The 12,583-nt window shown below is 47.7% G+C and overlaps 1 protein-coding gene across 1 annotated transcript in view; it reads left to right on the top strand.

Moving 5' to 3' along the window:
• The window catches only part of LOC121038524 (keratin, type II cytoskeletal 2 epidermal), a 7,404-nt gene extending 6,740 nt beyond the window's left edge, over window positions 1–664 (top strand). The window contains exon 9 of the mRNA XM_040488029.1: window positions 1–664. This exon is cut by the window's left edge and continues 230 nt beyond it. Coding sequence (XP_040343963.1) covers window positions 1–198 — 198 coding nt within the window. The 3' untranslated portion in view covers window positions 199–664.
• Window positions 665–12,583: the final 11,919 nt, after the last annotated feature.

Here is a 12,583-nt window from a genome sequence, read left to right on the forward strand (position 1 = left end):
TATGGCTCTGGAGGGGGCTCCAGAGGCGGATCCAGCTCTGGAGGGGGCTATGGCTCTGGAGGGGGCTCCAGAGGCGGATCCAGCTCTGGAGGGGGCTATGGCTCTGGAGGCGGCTCCAGAGGGGGCTCCGGCTCTGAAAAGGGTGGTTCTGGCTCAGGTGAAGGTTACAGTTCCAGCGTGACCTTCTCTTTTAGATAAAGATGGAGTCCTACTCTCGATTCTGCCGCTTTAGAATGTAGAAGCCTGTCTCTGTACATCCCATTGGGAGCAAATCAAACCTTGTCCTCCACCCCTGATGACATTTTGGGGGAAAGGGTTGCTCACATATGGTTTTTGAAATATCTTCTCTCCGAGCCAGTTGATTGGAGCCAGTGACACCCTCTGCCCCCTGCCTCCCCCCACCCCCACCCCCCGGGAAGAAGCTGCGTCGCCCAGGCTTGTACTTCCAGCCATGCCCCCTTGCCTGGCCCCTCCTTGCATTGCCCCTTTGGTGGTCCTCCTCCCGAGGACAACTCTGTTGAAGGCCCCATCTCAAAGCCTGTGTCTTTCTCGTGGGCCTGCCCCCCAGGGAAACATGTTTCTGTGTATATAGCCCGTCTTGTTGGCTTTGCATCTAAAGTGCTGTGGTCTTGGTGTCTGCACAATAAACTTCATCTGCAATTTATAACATGCGATGTGCGTTTAATGTCAAGCCTTGGCAGAAATGGGCAGTCAGGAGCTGTTATTACTCATTGCTGTCTAATTTAAGACACCAGAAAAGGGAGAGATTGGGAAATATATAAAAGCGAAGCTTCCTGGGGCAGGGACATATGGCCCTGAGGCAGTGTGGCTGGGAGAAGCCAAGGGCAGTGTATTTTCTTTTTTTTTCTGGAAGTCTTGAAGAACAGAGACTGGAGGGGCTAGCCCTGGAGTCAGGGTGTGGATATGATGTTCTTAGAAAAGTGTGAGATCTGGGGACTGGGATATTGCCAGGAGGGTGACAGGGGGATTTGCGGAAAGTTCTCTTCCCCAGAAAAAGCCACTCTTCTTAAAAGCATTTTCCCACAGATGCCACCCCCACCCCCCACCTTCTGACAAGAGTTCCGAGCTGATGTCCCTGCTCCTCAGGACAAATCAGCTGGCCCCCCTGAGTTCCAGCCAGGCTGTCTGCAGCTCTAAGCTTCCAAGGCGGAATTAGTATTTTCTTAGCTCAACCTAGGTCACTGGGTGCTCTACGTACCCAGTACCCAGACCTAAGTACCCAGTGGGAGTTCTCAACAAAGGCTGAAGGCGAGGACCTGGGGAAGTCTCTGGAGGACTACAAAGTGATCTCCAAAACAAAAAACTGCTTTTGTTCACAGAACATTTCTCCACTACCACCAGAGAAGTTCTCCAACGCATTCAGCAGATAATGGGCCCTTTTGTCCCCGCTTCAGCCCTGCCCCCAACCATGCCATAGCCCTCTGGGAGCCCCTCCCCCTGGACACCCCAATCAGGGCAGCCTTCTCCTGTGGTCATGGAGACGATTTCAGCCTCTTCCCCACAAAGGCCTTGTCATCTGACTGCAGCTTCCTGGGAACTCAGGAAGGGCTGGGCTCTTGGGGTTGGTATTAGACTAGTCAGAGTTGCCAAAATGAGAGTTGGTGTCTTTGAATTTTTTTTTTTTTCAACGTTTATTTATTTTTGGGACACAGAGAGACAGAGCATGAACGGGGGAGGGGCAGAGAGAGAGGGAGACACAGAATCGGAAACAGGCTCCAGGCTCTGAGCCATCAGCCCAGAGCCTGACGCGGGGCTCGAACTCACGGACCGCGAGATCGTGACCTGGCTGAAGTCGGACGCTTAACCGACTGCGCCACCCAGGCGCCCCGGGAGTTGGTGTCTTTGATTGGGTCAGGTCGAGATATACGTGTGGGTATTCAGATGTAGCAGATGTGTCTTAAAATAACTCAAATAAAAAAAAAAATCCTGGGGGGATTCTTTTCTCTCTCATTTTTACTTTAGCTCCAAAACCTTGGTGAGGCCTTGGTTGAGTCTGTGAGACTCTTCCGCATCCCTAGAGGCTGTCGAGATGGCTTTGAACAACGTAGGGGAGGCGTTAATAGCGAATAGATGTTTTTTCCTGATCCCAGACCAGCTGGCCCCAGGTTTGAGGGTACGAGACAGGAAGAGGTCTGAAGGCTGAAGGGGGCAAGGTGATAATACATGAGGCTGGCCACTCATGGCTGATGTGCTGCTCGGAGATGGACCCTGAGAGCTCCCGGAGCTTGGTTAGGTGGGAGAGGTCTGTGGAGGTGAGGGTGCCTACTAGGAAGGAGAAATGTGGGGGCCTGGCTGTTTTAGGGTATATTTACTATGCAGGCATGAACAAGGCCCTAAACAGGGTCTAGTGTCCCACCCATTTAGGGCTGTGATTCTGAATCGTCAGTTTAGGGAAGGAAACAGATAAAGTCCAGGGCGGGCATAGAAACTCGGCCTCTGCTTCCCAGTTCTTGTATTGTTTCAAGGCTTTGGGAATGGTGAGCTGTTCTGATAACTTTCTGAGGGGAAAGAAGGTGAAGCAGGTAAGGCGACAGCTTTTATTCCCAGCTACTTTAATTGCTCAGATTATCGGTGCCGTGAATTTCCAGCCCCTTCTATGGTTCACTCTCCTCGCTTCTACTCTATCTGAGACGTAGCCCTTCTTTTCAGACCCACGCAAACACACGTTACCTTCATGTTGGACTCCAATAGCAAAATGAGCTGTGTAGATGAGCTCAGGGGGACACAGGCCTGAAGACTGAACAAAGTCTGGCTCTAAGCAGGTAATGGAATGAGTGACCAGCTTTGGGGGACAGATTCTCCTTTCCTTCTAAGTGTCACAGGAGGAGAGAATCTAGGAGAGTTTAGTATCTAGGAGAGTCTAGAATCTGGGTCACACCCCTCCTACCAGGGCCTCTGCCCGTCTTCCACCGGGTCTGGTAGCTGACTTCTCAGGTCCTGGGCTACAAAAGGGAGATGGGCACAGGCAGAAGGGTTTTACAAGCTCTATTTCCATAGGGAACTGGGCTAAATATTTACATCCTGATGATGTGGCAGACAATTTAGGACACCTTCCCGCCTGTGGTTCCCTCCTTTTCTCTACCTGTGAGTCCTCGTATGAATTCAGATGAACTTCTTTCCTTCTTTTACCCCTTTACCACACTCCTTCCTTGTCCACTCAAATGACAGTCCTTGGACAGCTCACCACCTCCAGAAAACCCACCTGAGCAGGACATTCATGCTCCTACTTGCTGTGAGGAGGGGAAGGCCTTTGACTGGCAGTTGGGAGACTTTTTTTTTTTTTTTTTTTAACATTTATTTATTTTTGAGACAGAGAGAGACAGAGCATGAATGGGGGAGGGGCAGAGAGAGAGGGAGACACAGAATCCGAAGCAGGCTCCAGGCTCTGAGCTGTCAGCACAGAGCCTGACGCGGGGCTTGAACTCACGGACCGCGAGATCACGACCTGAGCCGAAGTCGGACGCTTAACCGACGGAGCCACTCAGGCGCCCCAGAAGTTGGGAGACTTTAATGCTGACCTTCACCTTGGGGGGAATTGCTATGCTGTATCAGACTGGTCATTTCTCCTTCCAAGGAGATAGAATGAGATGATCTCCGCATGTCTCTCCAGCTCAGGATAAAAGAGCCCCATCTGTGCTGTTGAGTTGGCCTCCCACTAGGCTGGGAGGAAATAAGACCGGAGCTTGGAAGGCAAAGGGCTATTATACTCCCAGGTCCCAGAGGCAGGGTCACTGCAGACCACATAGGGTCACGGGGGAAGTCACAGTGTCAATCAGGAAACACAAAGGAGGGCAACATCAAGGCCATGGGATCGCAGCTTCCATGGGCAGGGCAAGGCGAGGCAGGGCAGGGCAGATGAAACCGTTTAGGACTGGCTAATTTGAATGACTCCGTGGGCTTTGGGGCATAGTGGTGGTCTCTAGCTCCCTGGTATCTGGCCCTGGGATGATTTAGGGCAAAGGAAATGTTGGCTCTGGGGTGGGAGAGTTTGATAAGGATGTAGTAGAGGCTACAGACTCAGGATTGGTTGGTTTGCATATGAAAGACTTGTTCTGGGCCAAACCCAGGAAAACGGGCTCTCCTCAGCCTGAAGATGTTGAAACATAATACAACACAGCAAATAAAACACGTGATTAATACATCTTCTTCAATTTTCCTCAGCAACGATTTGTAGTTTTCAGGGTATGGGTCTTACACATATTGTGTTACATTTATCCCCAAGTATTCCATGTTTTTATGCTGTTGCAGATAACATTTAAACTTTTCAATTTATTATTTGTTGCTAGTATACAGAAATACAACAAAAAATATATTGACCCTGACCTTGCTAAATTCATATATTAGTTCTAGTGGCTTTTTTGTAGATTCCTTAAGATTTTAGATGTACACAGTTACGTTGTCTATGAATAAAGATTTTTGTCTCCTCTTTTTCAGACTGTTTGGTATTATTTCTTTTTCTTGCTTCATTGCGATGGCTGGAACCTTCGGTACAGCAGTATAATGTTGAATAGAGTAGCAAAGTGGACATTTTTACCTTGTTCCCAATCTTATAGGGAAGCTTTTATGTGTTCCCCATTATCTATAATATTAAATGTGGGGTTTTTTTTTTTTAATCTTGAATGAGAGTTGAATTTTGTTTCGTGCTTTTTTGAAATTTTTCAAATGATCATATAATTTTTCTTCCTTTTTCTTCATACGGTGAATTATACTGATTGATTTTCAGATTTTTCTTTTTTAATTTTTTAGAGGTTTTTTTTTTTTTTTTAAATGTTTATTTATTCTTGAGAGTGTGAGCAGGGGAGGAACAGAGAGAGGGAGACAGAACCTGAAGCAGGCTCCAGGCTCTGAGCTGTCAGCACAGAGCCCGACGCAGGGCTGGAACCCACAGACCATGAGATCAGACCTGAGCTGAAGTTGGATGCTTAACCGACTGAGCCATCCAGGTGCCTGACTTTCAGATGTTAAACCAAGCTTGTGTTCCTGGAATTAAATCCCCTTGGTTATGCTATGTTAGCCTTTTTTTATATACTACTGGATTTGGTTTGCCGGATTGCTGAGTATTTTTGCATCCGTGTGGCAGGAGGGGTGTCTAATTTTCATAGTATGCTCTAAGGGCTAGTAGTGACCCTGTGACAGGAGAGAGTGAAAGGGTGTGAAGAGGGTTAACTTTTACTCTGTACTTTATACTTTGTCCCATTGTTTGAGTTTTTGCTCAAAGCATACATTTCTTTCATAATTAAAAAAAAGCCAAGAAGATCTACTTTTTCTCCAAATACCCATCGCAGGAGAGCATGAGGAACATGCAGGACTCTGTGCAGGGTCTGAAGGGAGACGAAGCCAGTAGCCGCAGGGAAAGGGCTGGGCCAGGGATGGGACATCAGCCTGGGAGGTCCAGAGGAGGGCACTTTAAGGTGCATGGGGAGAGGCTGGGAGCAGAAGAGAGTTTGGGCACCCACTGCAGTTGGCTCTTTCTTTGACTCTTTTGACTAGAAACTTCCTGAGGGCTGGGAGGGCACTTTCTCCAGCTCATGACCTTCCACAGAGATCTCTGCAGGGTCAAATGGACCTGGAGTGCTCAAGAACTTCCTTTAGAATCCCGGCCTTGTCTATGAGGGAAGAGGACAAAACAGAAGGGGTTGCACAACCATGTTCTGCCTCTGCCTGGGAAACCCGGTCCCTCCACTGCAGTTTCCAGTTCTCACGTCCAGTGGGCCTGGGCTGGGCTGCTGGTCAAAATGCACCACCTCCCAGCAGGGCTCCCAATCCTCGCCTCCTCGCGTTTTATGGGTTCAATATCCGAATCAGTTTGACATGTACATATTTAGTTCTGGAGTCAGTCAGCCTTGGTCAAATCCTGCCTTTGCCTCTTAAATAGTTGTATTATTTGGCAAACCCCTTAATCTTTTGAACCTTAGTTTCTACTTGTAAAAATTGGAGATAATGGTACTATCTACCATAGAGCTCTGCTGTGAAGCTTAAATGAAATTATCTTTGTAAAGCGCTTACCACCCTCTGGAGCACAATAATCAGGCAGTAAGTGTTGGGGTGCTGCTATTACTGCTGCTGGAGAGACGTGTGGGCGTAACATTTATCTTAAAATTTTTTTTTTAATGTTTATTCATTTTTTGAGAAATAGAGAGAGACAGAGCGCGAGCAGGGGAGGAGCAGAGAGAGGGAGACAGAATCCGAAGCAGGCTCCAGGCTCTGAGCTGCCAGCACAGAGCCCGACGTGAGGCTCGAACACATGAGCCATGAGATCATGACCTGACAACCAACTGAGCCACCCTGGTGCCCCATCCATTCTCTTGAATGGTTTATGTAACACCTTAGGTAAGTAGCAAGGACAGATGTTATTATCACCCCATTTGGGCAGGTGACAAAACCGAAGCCGAAAAGCCCACAGACACGACACTGGGGAGTAATGGGAGTGGAATAAAAAACCGGAGGTATAGATCTTACATCCCACGTCACTTCCGTTATACCTCACTCTGTTTTCCTCCTTTGCCTAGATCTCCTCCCGGTGATCAGATTAGGGTTGTTTGTACAATGGGTGGGGCCTGGCCGAGCAGGGAGGGTACAGGGTTAGAGGGTGGGGGAGACATCTCAGCTTCTCAGTCCGGGTCTGGAGAGGAAGCCAACTGGGAGAGATCGCTGAGCCCTGCCTGTGCATGTGTGAATGCTCACGTGTGCTAGGTGCCTGCTGTCACACCTGCAGATTCAGGGGGGGAGAGGGGAATTAAGGGCCTGAGATGGGGCCGCTGGTCAGTGTGGTAACCTGCATTTTCCTGGCCTGGGTGACAGGTAGTAAGAGGAGCCCGAGTCCACATATGCCCTTGGGTGGCTGCCCTCATAATTACGGGGTGACCAAAAGAAGAGACCAGTGTCCTTGGCCTGCCTGAGCACTTGCTAAAGGAAGAGCTGTTTCATTTCCCGGCAGAGGGGTTTGGAACATGACGGCGCTTGATACTTTGTATTACAAAAATAACACCTGCTCATTATTTCAAACTTAGAAATGTAAAAGGTGAAAGAAATTTTAAACCAGCCTTTACATAAAATAACTATTGTTGAGACTTTGAAATATAGGTATAATATTTTGAACATATTTTTCTAAAGTATTTAGCTTTGGGGTGCCTGGGTGGCTCAATTGGTTAAGCGTCTGTCTGACTTTGGCTCAGGTCATGATCTCACGGTTCATGGGTTCGAGTCCCGTGTCAGGCTCTGTGCTGACCGCTCGGAGCCTGGGGCTTGCTTTGGATTCTGTGTATCTCTGTCTGTCTCTCCTCTACTCACACACACTCTCTCTCAAAAATAAATGAAGAAACATTAAAAAAATAATAAATGTATTTAGCTTTAGTTAGTTAAAAAAAAAATATATATATATATATATAGCTGCTCTCAGACTCTATCTCCAATCTTATTCCAGGTCTAATTCCAATATTATTCAATCTTGATTGCCCCTTTTCTCAGTTAACAATAAAACAGAAAAAAAATACTCTTTTGCATAAAACTTGTAACCATCATTTAAATTATCTAAATAATATTCCATTTATGGATGCAGTTTATTTAACTACTTTCTATTCTGTTTTGGACACATCTGTTTTGGGAACACACACACACACACACACACACACACACACACATCTGGCCGGGTGGGTGGAGAAGCAGAAGTGATTCCCACCAATTATTGAAAACTCCATCGAATAGGTCTCTCTGAATCACCATTCTTTCCAGGTCAGTTTCTAATTCAGTGTCACTGTCTAAAACCTCTAGAAGATGTACCTTGAGCTTCAATACCACTCTTCTAAAAACTAAAAGGTTGAAACACAATGGTCTAAGAAAACACCTTATCTGAGAGCTTTTTGGATGTAATCATACACCCCTTGTATTGCATAGGTCAACAGATAGCTGATACTTAAATAATAAGAAACCCCTGCTCACTAAGCGATAATTATCTGACATACTGTCCCCAAGTAGAGGGTATCGGTTTTTTTCTTGTCACTTTCAGCTTCAGGGGAACCAAATCGAAGAACTTTTCCTTGGCCAGCTGGCAACTCGAGGAGATATATGAGGGGATCCCTCTGCACCCTAGTGGAGAAACATTGAGGCAGCCTCTTCCCGCCTCTTCAGTGCCACTCACATCCCTTGTGTCACCATGAGCTGGCAGGTCTATGCCTTGAAGTGTCAGAGCAGGAGCTTTGGCAGAGGCTTGGCCATCCTGCCAAGATGGTGCTAGAGAGGGACAGAAAGCTCACTGTCCATCTGTAAGAGTGGTGGCTGTTGCCAAGGCCATGCCAGTCTGCAAGGTTACAGTAGCTGGAATCTCGTTAGCTTTGGTGGGAGCAAGAGCATCTCCACCAGTATAGCTGGAGGTCTGGGCCATGGCCGCAGTCTGGGGAGCTATGGGGATAGGCGTTATGGGGTGGACAGCCTCGGTGTTGTTGGGTTTGGCTTTGGTGGTGGTTTTGAGGGGCTGAGGTTTTATGTCCAACAGTCTGCCCTGGGAGCATCTAAGAAGTTGTAATGGATCACTGGATGTGCAAATTGCCCCTGAGGCCCAGGAGGTGAGCAGCTGGAGAGGGGAAGATCAAGGAAGTCAATGACAAGTTCACTACCTTCATTGACAAGGTGAGTGCTCATGCCTGGGGGGTCAGACAACCAGCCCTTGATAGCTTCAGGGATCTGCAGAAAGATCTTTCTCCTAGGACAGAAATGGGCTAGTGACTACCATATTGGACTGTGCTGGTCTGGATTATCTGAGGTCAGATAGCCCAGTTTCTGTCTCTTTTAATTGGCCCTGGAGGAAGGTGTTTACTTTATTCTTCATGTTCTCCAAGCCTCCCTAAGAGGTTGGATCTGACCTTCAGCTACTTGTCACCACCCCATCAAACTAGGGCCTTATGGTGTTACCCTGAAATAAAGCAAATCTGTTCTGCATGTATACTGAATCAGAACAGGCTGACAGGTTCAGTTTTAAAGAAGTCAAAATAGTCAATGGATGTCTTGTAAGTGGACACATTGACTTTGGCAAATGGTTTCTTCCCCATAAGTTGCCACGTGATTTTGGGTCTTGGAGTTTCTTTCTCTGCAGACCGGCATTTCCACTCTGAAAGCCAGTGAGTGGAGACCACAAAAAAATCAGATGTTGTCCAGTTAATGGGCTCTTGGAAAAGGAGCACGGGGGCATTGCAAATGATTTGACCAGGTGTTTTTCAAATCCTGTTGGCCAGGCTGTAAGTGGTGAACTATATTCGTAGCCCAGAGGAATCCTGACCTTCAGATCTCATCTCGTCTTAGCACCAAAAGGAGGTCAGACTTCTTATACTAACTGCACCAAACAGTGCGCTCCTAGAGCAACCTTGGATTGAGGTTTATTGTGAATAGCCCTGGGGAAGATGAGGCAGGCAGGGAGGTTGCATCTTGGGTTTGTGCCAATGGGACGCTCAGGATTGTCTGGGAAGAATGCTGTGGTTCTGCCTGGCCCCACCCTTCTCTGGGTGCTCTTTCTTAGGGAGGAACAACTATAGATTAGCACTACTGCATAGACTGGGAGCTGGGAAAACATAAGAAGAAGCCAGTAAGAAGTAAAGTAGAACTGGTGAATGTGCCCAGAGCTCTGGATTTAAGGCTGCCTTACCAGCGTAGATGGTGCAGTAAGGAGCTATGTTCTATCCTGATGATTGTAGTTGGTAACACTGTGTCTGTCGTGTAATTGAAATTTGCTAAGAAGGTGAAACTTAAGTCTCTCTCATTCTCTCTCTCTCTCTCTCTCTCTCACACACACACACACACACACAAAGAAAACATGTGAGGTCAAGGATGTGTTCATTAACTCAAATGTGGGAAATCCTCTCACAATGTATACATAAATCAAATCATCATGTTGTACACTTTAAATATATTACCATTTATTATATCTCAATTATACCTCTGTGAAGTTGAAAAAAAAGGTGATAAGTTGTATGGGGCTCCTGTGTGATTAAACCTCCATCTTGGAAAATATTAAACTAAACTATGTTCTTCCTTCATTGCCTGATAAGGGCTGCTGGGGTGAGAGGTAGGGGCAGAAACTGAGGGATGAATAGGGGAGGAGGTTTGCTGCAGGGAGACAGTGTCTCGTGAGCTTTACCAAGAAGGTGCTCAAATTCAAGATACTGATTATCAGTGAAATTTTTCTCTTTTGCTACTTATTGTGGCTGTCACTTGCAATGTCAGGAATACAGACAGAATCATGGGAAAAAGGAAATATTTTGTCCACATCAAGTAACTCTGGCTATTTGGTAAAAGAATATTCCCGAAAGTGAGTTATTTTGCTGGTTCATTGATGAGTCTTTTCCTGACATCTCTTCCAAATGATGCAGGCCAGTGGTTCTCAAACTTTGGTGCAAACAAGAATCAACTAGGGAACTTGGTAAACATCCAAAGGCTCAGTCCTTATCCTGCATCAGGAAACCTGGGCCTCTATGTAAACATACCTGAAATCTCTACAAATAATGGGGTGAACTAATCTCTAGCATAGCATGTTGGGATTAACACCAAACTGGAGTCACTTGTCACTCTCACCAAGCCCAAGCCCACTGTGGCTGTCCTGTGGAGCTGAGCCCTTGGACTCACTGTTTTCAGGTGCGGTTCCTTGAGCAGTGAAACCAAGATTCTGGAGACCAGGTGGGTGCCGCTACAGCACCTCCAGCCTGGAGCCCAACTTTGAGGGCTAAGTCAAGGTGGACAAGTTCACAGCAGAGAAGATGAGGCAGGAAGCAGAGCTGAAGGTCACCCAGGGTTCCATGGAAGAATATGAGAAGTGAGTGGTGGGGGGAAGGTGGGACACTTGGTGTTGGGCCAAAATGCGTGTGGATCCCAGGTCTGGTGTGAGAGCAGTGCTAGGGCATAGAATTGGCCTCTCCTTCCAGGAACTTGTGAATCTGTTTGTGGATGTGGGTTCAGAGTGTAGGAAAGCAGAGAAAAGGGAATGTCTTGAGACTAACAGTCTCCTCTTCTATAGACTCCTGCCAGATGTGAAGCAGAGGTCAACAGCAGGACAAAGGCTGAGGGTGACTCCATGGTGCTGAAGAAGGTGAGAGGCAGCTGGCTTTGTCCCTCAGGTCTTGAGGGACAGGGCTCTTGCAACATTATGCTCTCCAACCTTGTCTGTACTGGGCTCACTTTCCTCAGCTGTGAAGCATCCCTGGCCAATGCAAATGACCTCCAAGTCAGCACTGGGCTTCAGGCAAGGCTGTCAGAAGTAGTAAGAATGAAGGCAACCCTGATTTCTGGCTCCAAAGTCTTGTTTTTCAATTTCATAGGATATCAAATCCACCTGGCATTGTCTCCACTTCGTTAGTCTCCCCCAGTGCCTGCCCTGTCAATGTCACTTTCCCTCTGGCATCTTGAGGCCACTGGACCCACTGCTTCCTTTCTTTCAGGATGTGGACAGTGGCTGCTTGGTCAGAGTGGACCTCAATGCCAAAGTGGACATCCTGCAGCAGGAAACTGAATTCCTCCAAGTCTTCTATGCTGCTATGAGTTTGGGGTCTGAGCTCCCTGGGAGCCCCTGGGATAGTTGGAAAACTTAGAGAGAAAAGTTCCCCTGGTCTTCCCCTGAGGACATGGCTGCTGGTGAGGGCACTCAGGGAACCTCTTAATGTGGGTACTGAGATTTTCCAGAGGACTGATCCCTGTTCTGCTGGACAGGAACTGGCCCAGGAACAGCAGACAGTCTAATGGTACCAATGTGGTGACAATAACCAGCACCTGGACTTGGACAGCATCCTCTCTGATGTCAAGGCCCAGGCACTGTACCAGACCAAGATGCCCACCTGGAGAACTGTCCTGTGCTGGGTTATGCCCAGAGAGCATGTAGGATCCTCATCCCTGACAATAGAGATTGACCTGCTCCATTGGCCTGGTGGTTGGTAGGGCCACTTGCCTTCATATGTCCTGTCCTGGAGATTAGTGGGGGAAGGAGCCCATGAAATCTCTGCCATCACTGGAAGTTTCTAGGCTTCCTGGGGTCTTACCATTCCTATGTTGGGGGAGCTGACCCAACATCGCAGACCCAGATGCTTTAGAGACACCAAGGCTTTCAAACTTGCATAGCCAGCTCTTCAATCCATGCATCGTTGTAGCCCGTGTCTCACCCAGGCTGGTTTCTTTCTACCAGCACATGCTCCCACTGCCTTTCCTGCCACATGTTTGTGGGAGCACATCTTCAGGGAGCCTGATCTTCCGACTACCTCCCTTAGTGGAACATAGTTGAAGGCAGTTCCTTAACATCAATAATAATTCCAGGTCCACACATGAAATAGTTGCTGCCTTCTTCCTATTGTGGGTTGCCTGTTGCAACTCCCCTATCAGAGTCTGGCTGGGAAGGACAGACCAGAGATGTGTTCCTGTCCAGGATTTGGCTCTGTGATCTTTGGCAGTTGCATATCTATGGTGGTAGGAATGTTCTTTCCTCAGCTAGGCCCTGCATTACCAGCAGACAGGAACATGTCTCCTCTATGGGTTGATTTCGTCCACAATGACCAGACGGAACAGGGCACAGGAGTCCTGGTTGGGTGAAGCT

The sequence above is a fragment of the Herpailurus yagouaroundi genome, unplaced genomic scaffold (assembly GCF_014898765.1).
Source record: "Herpailurus yagouaroundi ecotype Mexico unplaced genomic scaffold, PumYag 166, whole genome shotgun sequence".
NCBI classification, from domain to species: Eukaryota; Metazoa; Chordata; class Mammalia; order Carnivora; family Felidae; genus Herpailurus; species Herpailurus yagouaroundi.